The sequence below is a fragment of the Hibiscus syriacus genome, unplaced genomic scaffold (genome assembly GCF_006381635.1).
Source record: "Hibiscus syriacus cultivar Baekdansim isolate YM2019G1 unplaced genomic scaffold, ASM638163v2 tig00110557_pilon, whole genome shotgun sequence".
Taxonomy (NCBI): domain Eukaryota; kingdom Viridiplantae; phylum Streptophyta; class Magnoliopsida; order Malvales; family Malvaceae; genus Hibiscus; species Hibiscus syriacus.
Genome location: NW_024062780.1, coordinates 708,828 through 724,740, shown reverse-complemented (window position 1 = coordinate 724,740; position 15,913 = coordinate 708,828). Strand labels below are relative to the sequence as shown.

The following is a 15,913-nucleotide window of genomic DNA, read 5'->3' as shown; positions in this document are numbered from 1 at the left end:
GATTTGGAAGAAGAAGAATTATTACGTTTTTCAGCACTCTTCATTTATGTAAATTGTGTTTGCTTTCTTAACAATGAGGGTCCAATGCTGATAAAGATCCTTGATGAATTCTTTGATAATGGATGTTGCCTTCTCTTGTACTATTTCGTATCAGCTTCATAGTGATTCTTTGAGCATTTTTCATTGTTAATTGGATTCCATATTGTGACTACCTACAATATGTGCGGGGCATGAATGCACAAAAAATATTTTTAATTTCATTTTTAACGATAAAAATTAAAATCTAAAATTAAATAATAGAATTTTAGACGATCGACAATAATAAAATGCTACTGATAAGTCAATTTTTAAAAACCTGTTGAGTGATATTTAAATTTGGCATGAATTACTACTGTCCATTAATCATTAATCAAAGGTAAATAAATGAAATGCTCTTCTACACGGATAATAACACCATGTAATTAACTTCCAAAAGTTTGCTGCTAATTAATTATTCTACGGACGCAGAGGCAGTCAAATTAGCACCAAACGATGCTTATTGTTTTCTTATGTTTCTTCTCTGTGACTGGCATATCATTAATGCTTTTTTCATGCATTTAACAGGAGAGCCGTAGCCATGCATGTATTCTACATACATACACACACAATGACACAAATAGAAGCATAACTAGTTGACATGAAAAGCCTTTCTAGACTTCTTCAATCCCAAAATGACAAGAAGCAATCCGAAATAATCGTAACCAAAACTATCCTCCAAGAGTTCCATCTTATGATTGTTCCATGGAGGGAACCTGTACCAAAAATCAGTTAAGAAGCTTCTTCTGACCACTGCCTTGTAGTGCGTAAATGTGTCAAAGCTGAATTTTCCATGGTACTTTCCCATCCCGCTTTCACCAATGCCCCAAAATGGAATGGTGTCTACTGCAAACTGCATTTGATGTGTGTGTGTTTTTGGGGGGGGGGGGCACTAATCATTAGATTTAATGGTTTGGTTGCCAACTTAATAAACTCATTTTAAGATGGCTACTGAGTACCCGAATGATTGCATCATTAAAAACAACACTTCCGGATGATGTTTCGGATACGATTCTCTTCCTCAGCACTTCATTTTTGGTGAAAGCATATATCGCTAATGGTTTAGGCCTTGAGTTAATAAAATCTATTCCGTCTTCGATCCTATTCAACTGCCAAAACAAACCCTGATTTTTCAAGAGATGAAAAGGGACTGCTCCCTGCAAACTACTACTACTTGATATAAGCCTATAAATGTCTTCTTTTCGGAGTGTCTCGATGTTCCTTACCGTGATTATCGGAAGCAATGGACCGAAGACCTCTTCTGTCATTATTGCTGATTCAAGTGGGGGATCCGCTAATATTGTTGTCTCAATGTACCTGCAATGGTTTTGTTAGAACAATCATAAATGAAAGGAACATGGGATTTGTATATCATTCATGGATATTAGGTTGAGTTACAAGCTGTCTTCATCCGTCGAGCCGCCATAGACGATAAAGACTTGATCAGTTAAAATGTTTTTAAGTCTCAGGAAATGATGTTTGTTAACTATCCTGGCAACGCTGTGTGATTCTCTAGGGTTATCTCCATACATTGTACTGATTATGGCCTTCAACAGTTCCACCTGCAGAGAGAGGTACTCTGTATTTACTATACCATTCAGATTTCATTTAAGAGAAGAAAATGATAGTATATATATGATGAATAAGAGAGTTTGACATACTGTAGTAGATGAAAATGACCTCTCCACTAATACATAGTCAATTGATATACAAGCTTGACCCGCACAAGATCCATACTTTGCCCCAACGATTCGTTTTATAGCCACCTTGATAGACGGAAATCGAACCGTTACAGACCGATAAGCATGTAATTTGCAAGCAAACGAAGCTTAAAATTTAGTAAAAAAAAAAAGAAACCTCTGTGTCCCAAGACCACGAAAGTGAATCAAGAATAGCAGGGCATTTCCCACCCAGCTCTAGGGTAACTGGTGTTAGATTCTTTGCAGCTTCTGACATTATCATCCGTCCCACGTTTGCACTTCCTACCATTAGTTCTACACTCTTAAAATTCTGAAAACCTTACTTGTAAAGCAAGCTAAACCAAGGTACAAGAACATGATTCCCAGTTTTGAATTACGTTTTCTATTAACAATCCAATCTGTTATAATTTAGTACCTGTGAAGAAAATCTTGTCCCACTTTTGCTGAAGCAGATGTTGGCCAACAGCAGGGCCACCCTCGATGACCTTGATAGCTTGATTATCAAGGTACTTGGGAAGGGTATTAGCAAGAAGAGAAGAACAAGCAGGGCCATCTCTGATGGTTTTAAAACGACAGCATTTCCTGCAGCTATGGCTCCTATTAAAGGCTCCAAGGATAGTCCTGTTTATATATGCAACAAAAAACAACAATTTATCGAAAAATCTGAATTCATGGGAAACGAAAATAAATAAAGAAAACTAACCCAAGGGGAAGTTCCACTAACTTAGTGTTTTGGTTTTATTTTGGTCACCTACTGTTAAAAAATTAATGGTGATGCTAATGTGTCACCATAAGATAATGCTATGTCATCATTAAAATATAAAATGACACATCAGTAGTTATGTTACCTTTTTTAATGATATGTGACAAAAATGAGTCTAAAACATAACGGTAGTAATGTTTTTGGAAAAAATGGTGACCAAAATGATAGTTGGATGACTAAATATGTAGTTACCCATTATTTTAAAGACTACAATTTCTATACTCATTATCAATAGGGATGGGCACGAGTAGGGTTTGGGTCGGGTTTCGACCGACCTGACCCGACCATACTTTTTGAGATAAAATCTGAACTCGATTCGAAATAATAATAAAAATATTGTTTTTATTCAATAGAAATAGGGATTTAATTGAAAAAATAATATATAGAGGAGTATTATTGTAATTATCCCTAAATATATAAGGTAAAATATTTTTTTTAGTTCAAATCGAGTATTTTTCACCCTAAACCCGAACCCAAACCCGACCCAACTTGACCCGAACTCGATTTAAAAAAAAAACCCGACCTCGATCGGATCGGATCAAAACTCATCGAATTCAGGTCTCATGTCCATCCCTACTTATCAATTACTTAAACAACTATAACGAACGACTTAGTTAACTCGTGCAAGAAATAAAAAATTTGAGGTGAAGTTTGGATTTTTTTTACTCAAACACATACTCCCTTGAATTTTACGACATAAATCATATCAATTGAACTAAAACTTACTCAGTTCAACGATGCTTAAATTTAAATTTTGAGATGGTTAAAGAAATGTTTTAGTAAAAGGGATGCGATTCGAAGGACGAGCACCTTTGTGCTTGCGTTCCATCTTCTCAAATTCTCTAATGCAAGATTCACTGATTTCTTTAAGAGTCCAACCAGCAAAAGTAAAAAAAAAAAAAAAACGAAGAAACGGTGTAGAATTTAATATTGAAATAATTTTATTTATTCTTAAATGTCCGACTCGTAAAAGAATAAGGAATAATCATACCTCGTCTCGAAAAGCTTCAACATAATGCTTCCCTAGATCGAGGTTTAAAGCCCTAGAAATCTGAACCTCATAATGGAGGAGGAAAGTTTTCAAGGCTTGGAGCTGAGACCTCCTCCATGAAATAGGCTTGGTGTTGCCATTCCTATGACACTCCCTCACCTCCATTATCTCTTTCCCCAAATCTCTCTCCATTGTTTCTTGTTGGAGTTATCTTACTCTAGCTGCATTTTCCCCATTTCTGTGAATACATATTTATAGAGCTATATCTATAATGGCTGCCTAATCCATTTCGGCCAATAGGGTGGGGACTTCATCAAAGCCCCGCTCACTGCCTTACTTATTATTATAAATAAAATGAGTATTTTATTTATAATAATAATGATTCTCAATCATTTGACATTTGTAAATAGGAGAATGAGACGAGGAAGGAAACCATTCCTTTTACTTTCCATTATATAATTAAGGAATTATTTACTTATAATATTTGTAAATACAGTATCTTTGGAGACTTTGCTGATTAGATGAATAGAGGCATGCTTTTGAATTTCAAGTTCCTTGCAATCCTTTATGGTTAGTGAATCATTGTTCCATGATACCGACTTTTAAGTTTCCTTCCCGACTATGAAAAAGAAGTGGTTGGTGAGCATTGAAAAATGGCTGTTATGTTTTACATGTTAGTTTGAAATGATTTTCTTCTTTCCTTGGTTTGGTAAGTGGGTTGTTTTCCATCCTTTGCTTTGCCTTTTCCCCTACTCGTTCTTCTTTTGTGTGGCATTTGATATTTTGGGGATTCACATTTGACTCAAGGAAAAAGGGGAATCTGTCTAGGGCTTAGATTTTACGTATGTTAATTGTTATCGGCCATCAGTCGCCTGCCTTTCTTCTGTTACTGCCTTTTTTTTAAAAAAAAAATAACGTGATAGAAATCTCTGTAGCAAGATCATCAGTCACCTTCTTTCGATACTTGACTGTCAAAACAGGATATATTTTCTCAGTAGTAAATGTTTGAAATGCTCAGGGTTATCCTCCATTTGTTGGAATGCCTCGTGCAAGAATGGCTTTGCCAATTGAGAAGGCTCAAGAACCTGTTTACGTGAATGCCAAGCAGTACCAGGGAATTTTAAGGCGAAGGCAGGCACGTGCCAAAGCAGAACTTGAGAAGAAGGATATTAAAGTCCGGAAGGTAGACATATCCCTACATACTCCTTCATTCGGTCAATCTGTGCACTTTATCAAGAGATTGTCAAATTATCTTTCCCCTTTTGATGTTTCACGTTGAATTACATGATTCTTAGAGTTTGAATGGTGACCTAGCGAGACAGATGTTATTTTCATTTTTATTTAAGATGTGGTTCTACTCTGGTTCCATATGCATGGCATCTTGCCTCTATCCTGATAATCTCTGATCTCCAATATCCTACAGCCATATCTTCATGAATCTAGGCATCAGCAAGCTATGCGCCGGGCGAGAGGTAGTGGAGGGCGTTTTGCAAAGAAGACAGATGCTAATTCTTCAAAACAGAGAGCAGAATACAGAGGAACAGGTTCAGGACTTGCTCTATCATCTCAACCTGCTAGTTCAAGTGGTTCCGAACCATTTACGGCTGATTTTGCGGAAACCTGGAACTCCACCCTCAGCCAGAAGGAAGCAAGAGGGTCCCTTATGCATGGCACCCATCATATAGACAGCAGTGGTCGTTATCAGAATCGAGGTGGTACCATCTCCTCTAACCAGGCTTCACGTAGGCCTCCTGCTATCCAGTGAACAGAGAACACCCTCTCCGAAGCTGAAGGGTTAACTCTAAGACCGTTGTCCATGATCTCATCTTGACACTAGATTGTCAAGGCGGCAAATCATTCTTGGCTTTCCTCTTTGCTATTAGGTTGTGGGTGCAAGGGAATAAGGCAACCTTTTTTGTCTTGTCGGTACCTCATTTTCCCCAGTTTGCATTCTTGTACAGATAGTGTTGAATAAAACTCAAAACTTTGTTTTAGTTTGTGGGATGCTTTTCTACAGACGTACCTGCGGAAATTTGTAGATTGGGTTAACATTGCTATTAGTTTGCATTTTGAGACATTGAAACTTGGGCCTGGTTATAAAAGCTTGGAAATATGGAATCACTCTATGAAAGGCTACCAAATCATAAAGCACATCAAATGTTTCAATGGATGTATGGTTTACAACATCCAACGACATTGCTGCCCTGTTGTTAGTGCTGTAGTCTACCCTTCAAAAACACAAATTTGATAAATACTGACTTATTTTTTCTTCTCACTTGATCTATCTACCAACATGATTTATCTATCATTCTTATATTGATCAGATTCCTCCGAACTTCCCGTTTCATCGGCGGAAGTTACATTCTCTGACTGTGAGGTTACATTGCTTTCATTTGAAGTGTTATTGTTTTCTGTGGCATTAAACACTGTCTGTTTCTCCATCATCCCGGACAGAGCCAGGCTCGGAGACCATTCAAGGACATCGTCAATTATATTTGACATTCGCTTCTGATACCTGCAAGGGTAAATGTAAAAATTTCAGATGTATGACGGCTAAGGATTCCAAGAACAATGATGGTCCAGAAAGATCAAGCCGTTTGACATGCCAAACAAAGTTTTTTTTTTAAAAAGGAGGAAGAACTGTAACTGCCAAAGACTAAACAACCTCATAAAAACCTGATTTCTATTGACAGGATTACCAAGGAAATATATTCAAGATTTTCACAAACTGAATCAATTTTTTTAAAAGCAATAAGATTATTGAACTGTTGTGCCAGACAACAGAAAAAGGGTGCCTTCTAAGTAAATATTTAAAGAAGAGCAGATTAACTGACCTTGCTCTAGCAGCCTCATCAGGGGCATGGTGTCTCAGCAACAATATGACCAACATAGCCACTATTGCATAGAACAGCCTTGCTGTCCATTTTGGTCGCTCTTCTTCATCTTTTTTGGGCCAAAAACGGAATAACTCTCGCAATGTTGCCTCCTCGGCAAGAATGTTAGGGAAGAACCAAAAGCGCTTTCCTAGAATGATCCATGCAGCACCAAATATTGTAGCTCTCGCTGCAAATTTTGTGATTAAAAAATCGAGAGGATTATAATAGGAAGGACTGATGATCATACGATAGCAGAACATACATGACAATAGGATTATGTGACTAAAACAAGGGTTTAAATGTAATGCAATTCTTAGGTAGCAAACAAAGCCTTGAATGGAGAAAAAAGATCATGGCAACAAAAGATCTTTGCTCAACCTGAAAACCAAACTAGCAACTATTGCTTTCTTCAGCCAGAATCATTAAAATAAATTTCTGCTAACATGGTAAACAAAAGAAAATTTAGATTTTAATAGAATCAAACGCATACCTAATATAGTACTAAAAGAACTAAACAAATTACATAAAGAAGGATCTAATATATGATAATATAAAATAATATAAAAAATGAATACAGAAAAACTTACATAAAAGCAACGAGAGAATAAGTAGAAGCACTCCCGCACAACAGTAGAGTATTAGTAATTTGCATCGATGTGGATATACAGGAAACAAGCAAATTGCTAATGTCAACACAGGCCAGATAAATGAGAGAAGTGTTTGCCATAATGGCCTCCGTTTTACAAACGTCCATGCAAAAAACGCATCATTTTCAGAGAACACTTGTTCCTGCAAAAAGGTCAGGATATAGGTAAATCCACAAGAAGGCATTAGTTTCAACAGGATATTGGAATCTGTTTTTTCAAAAATAAAAAAGAGGAAGATTTTTTTTTTTTTTTGATAAGAATGGCAGGCCTCGTTAAAAACCCCCTTAATGATTAATGGATCATAAAGTGCTCCTTAATCAACGGAAGGAAGAAAAGAGTGCCTTATAATTCATTAAAACACATAAATTACATAATACCTAGGGAACAATCATATAGACTTCCTCATTAAAAAGAGGAAGAAATTTGTTTCCGCAAAATAATCACATGGATGATAGAACAGAAACAGCTTAAACCAAATAGACACAGCCAGTTGCAAGAACAAAGGAAATAATGATAGAATCCTATGTTAGCATTCCAAAATTCAAGCATCTAAAACTTTGTTCTATCTGACAGTCATCTTCTTTTTGTAATAATTAAAAGAAGTTATGATGAGATAAAATGAACAATGCAAGTTTAAGAAAATGTATATTATTTTAAGAATTAATATGAAAAAAAGGAACTAGAGCGTCAAAGGTGCGCAATGAGAGGAAAGGGGGAAGGTAACTGTTTAAAATGAACTTTGCAGGAAAGCAAATGATAGCGGATAGTTATAAACATAAAACTGTATGTCAATATGTCATAGAAAAACTCAGATCCCACATCACATAAATTGTCAAAGATTCTAAGCCTTGGCGCATAGGAGACTTCAAACTTGAGGAACCACTCAATAAAATGGAACAAACCCCTAGAACTTCTCTCAAATATACATGTATATAAAATATAAAAACCCTCAAAATTTATATTATATTTAAGTTCAAACCAGTGATATCAAAGGGAAGACCATGTGTACAAGTCTAACACAAGGTATTTGCAAATACTAAGCACAAAATCTTAAGGATTCTCATAAAAAAAAAAAGATCGAGCTGCAGCATCATAGGGTAGAGTAGCACTATCAGTACAAGTCTTGTCTGCATTTAATAATTTTGGAGAAATAACTCTTTCCATATATCAAGAAGATAACACAGGTATGTATGCATAACACATACATACCTGTTTGTGTATCAGAAATTCAAGCAGCTACAACAACTAAGAGTAAACGCAGTATATGATTTATAGATTATTTTGAAGTTAAACAAGTAAAATACTCACAGGGAAAATTTCTAAATGTGCAGGCCAGGTAGACAGCTTTTTCTTCCCTGGACGAACAGTTTTCACCACGCGGTCACAGCGCACCAAAATATTTTTTTGTAACAAAATATTGGCTATATCTTCAGCTTCTAGATTTCTATTTGACTCAAGTATCTCTTTAAGCTCAGGATGATTTTTCATAAAGCTTACAAAATCCTTCCCTCTAAAATATTCAACACGAGTTTCCTGCAAGACAGCCCATCTCGAAATCAAATCTTTGTGGTCCCTCACTTTCTCAGCAAACAACTGAAACACATCCTTTTTAGCAGCTTGTTTCTGGCCAGAAAGGAAATTATATAGAAAATTAGAAAACAAAAAAAAATACAAAATTCATGAATTATGTTCAACAATAAATGCTAGGCAGTACATCCGTACTGAAAAACAACTCTAAAATCCGTATCACAAATATCAAAGTTGAGAATAAAAGGCAATACCATCAGATAGTAGGGAAAACTGACAACAAATCATAATTGAGCACAAATCTCAATATCATCATAGATAGTCAAGTTGTTATCATAGATTCGGACGGCATTGGTAATTTAAATTACCATTTCGCTGTACTGTGGAGGCAACATTTTCTGAAACATTCTAAGACAACATAACCCTTTCGAATGTAATGAACAATTCAGGCATTGGAAACCCGAGCCTGAGAATCTATCCCTTCTTTGCTTTAGTTCTAGAGATAATTAAACAGAACATTACAAATAATAAATTAAATAAATAAAAGATCCTGTAAAATTCCCAGCCCCGGCTCCTCAAAAGAGGAAAAAAAAAAGGGAAATGGTAGTAGTACGCTGATTGAGCTGGTGCAAACATTAACACGAATCCATATCCATCTTTCATTTTTTTTTCTAGATATATATACATGTACTTTTCCTTGTTCAAGCAAATGAGTAGTATTTATACTAAAATTCTTTACATAAAAATTGAAATCAAAACGAAAATAAACAAGAAGAAATGTCAAATAAAATATGAAAAGAAAAACTAGATCAAAGAAATGAAATGAGAAAGAGAAGAAAAAAAAAAAAGCAAACCCTAGGAGGAGTGTCGGAGCCGGGATCTCTGCTGACGTTTTGAACGGAAGCCGAAGATCTTCGGGATTTCTTCTTCTCTGCTCCTGCTGATTTCTTCATTCCTTTTCTTTTTCCCGTTTTCTCTCCCTCTCTCTTCTGTTTTCCTACTAATTTTTTTTGTTCGTTTTTGCTTTTCTTTGTTATTTTGCTTTTGTTTTAAGATATAATAATATCCATAGTAACATTTTAAATTATTACTACTATAGGCAGTGGTATTTAAAAATATCTGACTCTCGAACTAAAAGAATTGAGTATTTTTTAAAAAAGAGAAAATAATCTCAGTGTCAAAAAATACTTCATAATATACGATTTTAATCAATTTTTTTTGGATTTGTCAAAATGACCAAAAAAATCGCAATGTGAAATAAAAATCGCAACGCGATCTCCAGAATCGCAAATCAGTTCCCAGAATCGCAATGAGATAGTACAAATTCGCATGATTTTCCATAATCGCAACGCGAATATGAAAATCGCAACGCGAACATATAAATCGCAACGCGATTCTGACTATCGCAACGAGTATCCGTAAAATCGCAACGCGTATCCGTAAATCGCAACGACAATACGTAAAATCGCAACGCGTATCCGTAAATCGCAACGAGAATACGTAAATCGCAACGCGTATCCGTAAATCGTAACGAGAATACGTAAATCGCAATGCGTATCCGTAAATCGCAACGATAATACGTAAAATCGCAACGCGTATCCGTAAATTGCAACGCGATTTTTAAAGCGCCATTAGAATCGCTACGCGTATTTTATTTTCAAGTTCCAAACACGAATATTAATTAAAACCTGTTACAAATTCAGAAATCGAGTTACGAATTTGAAATTCAGTATTGCGGTAGTCAGAATCTCGTTGCGATTTACGTAATCACATTGCGATTTACGTATTCGCATTGCGAATTAGGAAAATCGCAACGCGAATTTGGGATATCGCAATGCGATAGTTAGAATCGCGTTGTGAATCTGGAAACTGATTTGCGATACCGAAGATCGCGTTGCTAATTATCGATCGCATTGCGATTTAGTTGGTCATTTTGACAAATCCAAAAAAAAGTTGGTTAAAATTGTATATTATAAGGTATTTTTAGTCTGTGAGGTTATTTTCTCTTTAAAAAATATCCGATCCAACATTTTTTGAGTCGACACACAGGTCACAAAATTTCTTTTTTTTAGGTACCTGATAGTGCAAGTACTCGGTTATAATTATTTTTTATATATTATAATATTACATATTTAATTATTAATAATTTTATATATTAAATTAAACTAATAAAATTAAAAAAACATTCACCCACCCAATAATTATATGTTTAATAATTAATATAATATTTTTTAATAATATAATTTTTATTTTTAAAAAAATTTAATAATTTAAAAAAATTAAAAATCGAATACCCTATTACTCAAATTACGGATACCCGCAAAATCCAGATATGCAGATACTAAATACCTATAACATTCGAGTCGAAACACGAGCCGAAAATACCCAAAGACCGGGTACCCGAAAACCGGGTACTCGGATTTCAACATCCTTAACTATAGCTAATAGGTTATATGGTATTATTAATAAAATACAAATTAGAATAAGTTTTTTTATTAGGTACTGGAATAAGTTAAATATTATAGTTTTATATAAAACTTTATGATTTCTTTCTTTATTATTTATCGTTTTTAGAAAGTATGATGTAATTAATAGATATTATTTATTTATAATTTTTAAATTATTGATAATACGTTTTGTAAATATAACTATTTAAATTTAATATATCAAAAAATAACATCTTTCTTAATCACTAATATCATTTAATAAATTTATTATTGTTTTGTTAAATTTTCATAGCAATTTTAAGGTTTAAATATAAAAAAAAATGTCAAAAAATGCATTTGATTATAGTTTTATGTTCAACGTTCTTTTCATTTCAGTTTGATATGTTTTTTTTATTTCAATTTGAGCCTCACTTTTCATTTTGCAACTAAATTGGATTAGACTGTGAAGAACCGTTAACCTATAAAAAATGACACATGTTATGTTTTTAATATTAAAAAATAATTTCTTAAAATAAGAAATTAATTCAGATGAATAAATGATTTCTTCCCTCCCTTCCTCTTTCTCTTCCCCATTCTCACACGAGATGTTCAGATTTGCAGACGGTGATGAAGAACAGAAGTCTGTTTTTCTATCGTACCATATCTCGAGCTGCTTCGGGTACTCCAAATGCTCCTTTAGCTGAAGGAAGGTTTGGCTTTGAGATGTTTGCAATTGAGAGTTGCATGAGAGAAGCAAACTCCATGAAAGACAAAATATCAGTAAAAACTTCATGGAAAAAGCTTCAAACTTTCCTGGTTTTTACATAGAAAGTAGCTAGACGAGAACCTGTTGCAGACGATGATTTGAAACAGAAGACCACCGACAAGGTAATGACGGGGTTGAAATAACTGATATTTACTCTCTTGTTTGCTGTTTCTTTTGAAATGAACACCACCACTTGATAATGTTAAGGAATAATGGAATTTTATAGTTCTGGTAGGGTAGCCAGTTTAATGCATTTACTCAATTTTTTAAAATCCTTGAACCGATGAAGGTATTAGTTAACTGATTCAATTGATTTAAATCGGATTTTATATAAAATAATATTTTTTTAAATTTTATATAATATTCAAAGCAATATAAATATATATATAATATTTTTTTAAGTTTACAATATTAAAAGGTATAAAAATATCACAAGTCATAATATATATAAGTTAAAAATCATAAAATCAAGTGAAACAAAATTATTCAAATCAACTACAACAAAATATTTAAGGTAAAACATATTAAATAATAAATATAATTATATAACTATAATAAAAAAATAAATTTAGGGATGGAAAAATCATAACAAACGATGTCGTTTAATTTATTTAAAAAAAACAAATCTAACATGACTAAGAAACATAGAAGAGCATCCCAAAAGTCTAAAGAGTAAAAATATGAGAACAAAATAATCTCACATAGCTAAGAAACATAGAAGAGCATCCAAACTGACTTCTATAAATAATAGAGATAATTTGACATTCAAAATCATGGAGCCTTTTGGTGAGCACAGAGTCAACTATCGTTTCACTTCAATCGAGCTCGAATTTCAGGCTTCAATCAAACTCGAATTTCAGGCTTCAATAGAGCTTCTAAATTTTTTTGAGTTCAAGCCTTTTCAAGTTCAAGTTTTAATATTATATTTCGAGTTCGAGTTAAACTTGATAATTTTTAGCTCGTGAGTTTTTGAGTCAAGTTGAGTTTACTTTTAAAGTTTTCGAGTTCGAGTCGAATTCAGCAATATTCGAGTTCGACTCGACTCGTTTAACAAACGACGTCGTCGGTTTAATTTTTTAAAAAAAAGAAAAAAAACATAATTGGCTGTTCATACTGATTTTACCGGTTTTTAGCCGGTTCACACCGATTCTCAGTCGGTTCTACCGATTTTCAACCGGTTCATTGCAAAACTAGTTTTGGAAGTTAATCGGACTGGACATGTCACTGGTTCACAGTTCAACAGGTTGAACCGGTCGATCCGATCCGGTTTTGATAACCATGCATTTACTACTTCCACATGAAGCTGCTTTTGGAGATTTTCAAGCTATTTCCAATAGTAATGGAATCGGGTTCTGTTTGGATCAATGTTAAAAAAAACACACAGATTTTCCAATGGTGAAAAAGCTTAAGTTTTTTTCTTTTAGCTTTACAAGGATTTGCTAGAGGGGAAGATAAAGGGGGAGAGAGGGAAAGAACGCAAAAGCATTTGGGGGAAGAGACCCAAGCCTAAGCTTTGGCAACAAGGATTTGTTAGAGGGGAAGAGAGGGAATAAAATCATTTTTTATTTTAATTAATTTCTTATTTTAAGAATTTATTTTTTAATATTAAAAACATGCCAGGTGGCATGTTTAATGGGTTAACGGTCGAAATTAAAAGTCCATCACGACTTGACCCAAACTGAATTACGGAATAAAACGTTAAGTATTAAATTAGAACGAAAAAAATGTTAAATATTAAACTAAAACCAAAGATATACGTTGAAGACTTTTTTTTATATTTAAGCCCAAATTTAAATGTCATATGTAATCTTCAAATTTGTTTTTATTTTATTTTATACTTTTTAGTTTCTTTGTATTCTCCATCCTCGTAATGACAAAACATCAGTTTATTTTGTTAAAAAAATAAGTTACAGGTCATTAAAGATATGTACTAGATGATAAATAGAGAACCTAATGAATTCATTTAAGTTATTTTTTTATTAACATTTTTTTGTAAATTATTTTATGCATTGATTAGTTTTAATTATTATTAGAATATTTTTTTTTATTAATATGAGGTAAATACAAGATAATATCGGTTAAAAAATAACTCTTAACTAAGGATGGACATGGGACCCGAACCCAATTCGATCGGGTTTTTTTTTAATTATGGTTCGGGTCGGGTTTTTTAAAGGTGATGTTCGGGTGGATCAGATTCGGGTTTAAGTTGAAAAATACCCGACTTGACCCGACTCGGAAAATATAATTTTACCTTATATATTTAGGGATAATTACAATAATACCCCTCTATATATTATTTGTAAATTAAATCATTTTTTATTGAATAAAAATAATATTTTTATTATTATTTCGGATCGAGTCTAATCGGGTTCAGATTTTATCTCAAAAAAATCGGGTTGGGTTTGGCAAACCCGACCCATGTCCATCCCTACTTTTAACTATTTAATATTGAACGTACACATCTCTATCATTCATGATGCTCAAACTCGAGACCTGAAAGAACAATAATATTTCTTTTATCACGGATCTTTTGGTTTATACATTAAAATATAGTTTTTATCCGAAGAATAGATATGTTTTATTAATAAATATTATAGGCCTTCACTATATTGTTACATTTTCTATTTTTTAAATAATTTGTTCAATTAATAAGTAAGTATTTTAAATTTATTAAAAAATTAAATCATAATATTTTGGGTGTTTTTCCCGAAAAATCACCGGTGATTGGTATATTTATCGATTTAACACCGGTCAGATTATATTTTCCGATCTAACACTCGTAGCAGTAAAGTGCGCTCTCTGCCCCGCATTATATGTTGATTTGGCGCCACGTGGGATATAGCGCGCCCCCTGATCCGCGCTATACGCCACGTAGGGGTATAGCGCTACCCCTGCTCAGCGCTATACCTGGGTATGAATCAGAGTCCGCGTTATACCTTTTATCTGAATAATTATATATAGCGCGGTGCAGTTACCGAGCCTTATATGATTATAAATACCCTTCACTCCTGGTTAAGTTTCTCACATCTCCTCACATCTCTCCTCTCAACTTATAAATTAATACAACAATTCCGTCAACGAGTAATAATTCTGGTAATTTTCTCATATTTGATTTAAAAGTTCGTGTGATTTTTCGTTATAAATTTTGTTATAATTTTTTTAATTATACTTATTGTTTATTATGATTATTTGAAAAAATATTATACTAATTATTTTCAATTAATTTTTGTGTTTGTAAAATTAAAAAGCATGAGCATACATCAAAATAGTTTTGCGGTACAGGTAATAACATAAAATTATATTATTTAAATTATTTACGTTGATCTGTAAAAAAATTATTGTGTTATATTTTCGTTTATATATAATTTATTTAATCAGGTTTGTTTCAGTTATTTTTTTTGCAGATATAATATTGTCACACTTTTAAACTCAAAGAATGGCGTGACTTTCAGCTATTGTTTATTATGAGAGAAAATAACCTCAGTGACAAAAAATGTCTTATAATATACGATTTTAACCAACTTTTTTTGGATTTGCCAAAATGACCAACTAAATCGCAATGCGATTGATAATTCGCAACGCGATCTCCGGTATCACAAATCAGTTTTCAGATTCGCAACGCGAACTTCGACTATCGCATTGCGATTTACATATTCGCATTGCGATAGTCCAAGTTCGCTTTGCGATTTATTCCAAGTTCGTTGCGATAGTCGAAGTTCGCGTTGCGATTTATTCCAAGTTCGTTGCGATAGTCCAAAATTGCAACGACGGTATTACATTTGTTTCTTAAGAATTTTCTCTAAAAAGATAGTATTCACGCGGACGTGTCGAAGACACGTATTACCACGACCACGAGACGAGACGGACGGCGGCGGCGACGGCGCGCGAGAGTCCCCCTTGTTCTCTATCACTCAACAAGGAAGTGGGAAAGCCAAGCCTTAAATACCATTCCCAATAGTGTTTCCAATACTATGTGAGATTTAGTATTACCAACACTTGTTCCCAATACTATGTGGGATTGAGCCTTAAATAGTGATATTATTTTTGAATGTTTTGCTTAAAATTGCAATAATCTTGATTGATTGTAGATTGACTTTTAATTATGACATATTTAATCGTATAATACTAATGCAATTGGTTGC

At 33.6% G+C, this 15,913-nt stretch overlaps 2 protein-coding genes and 1 pseudogene across 4 annotated transcripts; 1 reads left to right on the top strand and 2 right to left on the bottom strand.

The window, feature by feature from the left end:
- Window positions 1–648: 648 nt before the first annotated feature.
- LOC120132207 lies at window positions 649–3,721 on the bottom strand (annotated as a pseudogene).
- Window positions 3,722–4,054: 333 nt separating this feature from the next.
- On the top strand, window positions 4,055–5,523 carry LOC120132208 (nuclear transcription factor Y subunit A-9-like). Of its 3 annotated transcripts, XM_039149019.1 has the most exons (5): window positions 4,055–4,099; window positions 4,548–4,712; window positions 4,953–5,073; window positions 5,146–5,401; window positions 5,445–5,523. In XM_039149019.1, the coding sequence occupies exons 1-4, from the start codon at window positions 4,097–4,099 to the stop codon at window positions 5,292–5,294; spliced, it is 438 nt and encodes a 145-aa protein (XP_039004950.1). In that variant the 5' UTR covers window positions 4,055–4,096; the 3' UTR covers window positions 5,295–5,401; window positions 5,445–5,523. The 3 variants fall into 3 exon arrangements, with proteins under 3 accessions (XP_039004950.1, XP_039004949.1, XP_039004951.1); XM_039149018.1 differs by having other exon boundaries at window positions 4,953–5,401; XM_039149020.1 differs by lacking the exon at window positions 4,055–4,099 and having other exon boundaries at window positions 4,485–4,712.
- Window positions 5,524–5,813: 290 nt separating this feature from the next.
- On the bottom strand, window positions 5,814–9,624 carry LOC120132206. Its single transcript, XM_039149017.1, has 5 exons — window positions 9,434–9,624; window positions 8,361–8,675; window positions 6,993–7,194; window positions 6,364–6,592; window positions 5,814–6,044 (listed from the first exon to the last, which is right to left on the bottom strand). Exons 1-5 carry the CDS (start codon window positions 9,530–9,532, stop codon window positions 5,828–5,830), a joined length of 1,062 nt encoding a protein of 353 aa, XP_039004948.1. The 5' UTR covers window positions 9,533–9,624; the 3' UTR covers window positions 5,814–5,827.
- Window positions 9,625–15,913: the final 6,289 nt, after the last annotated feature.

Coding starts and splice junctions, on each gene's coding strand:
- LOC120132208 (XM_039149018.1), top strand. Junction 4,713..4,952: donor AGGATATTAAAGTCCGGAAG/GTAGACATATCC, acceptor AATATCCTACAG/CCATATCTTCATGAATCTAG.
- LOC120132206 (XM_039149017.1), bottom strand. CDS start 9,532: ATGAAGAAATCAGCAGGAGCAGAGAAGAAGAAATCCCGAAGATCTTCG. Junction 7,195..8,360: donor CACATTTAGAAATTTTCCCT/GTGAGTATTTTA, acceptor ACCTTTTTGCAG/GAACAAGTGTTCTCTGAAAA. Junction 6,593..6,992: donor TATTCTCTCGTTGCTTTTAT/GTAAGTTTTTCT, acceptor CAAAATTTGCAG/CGAGAGCTACAATATTTGGT.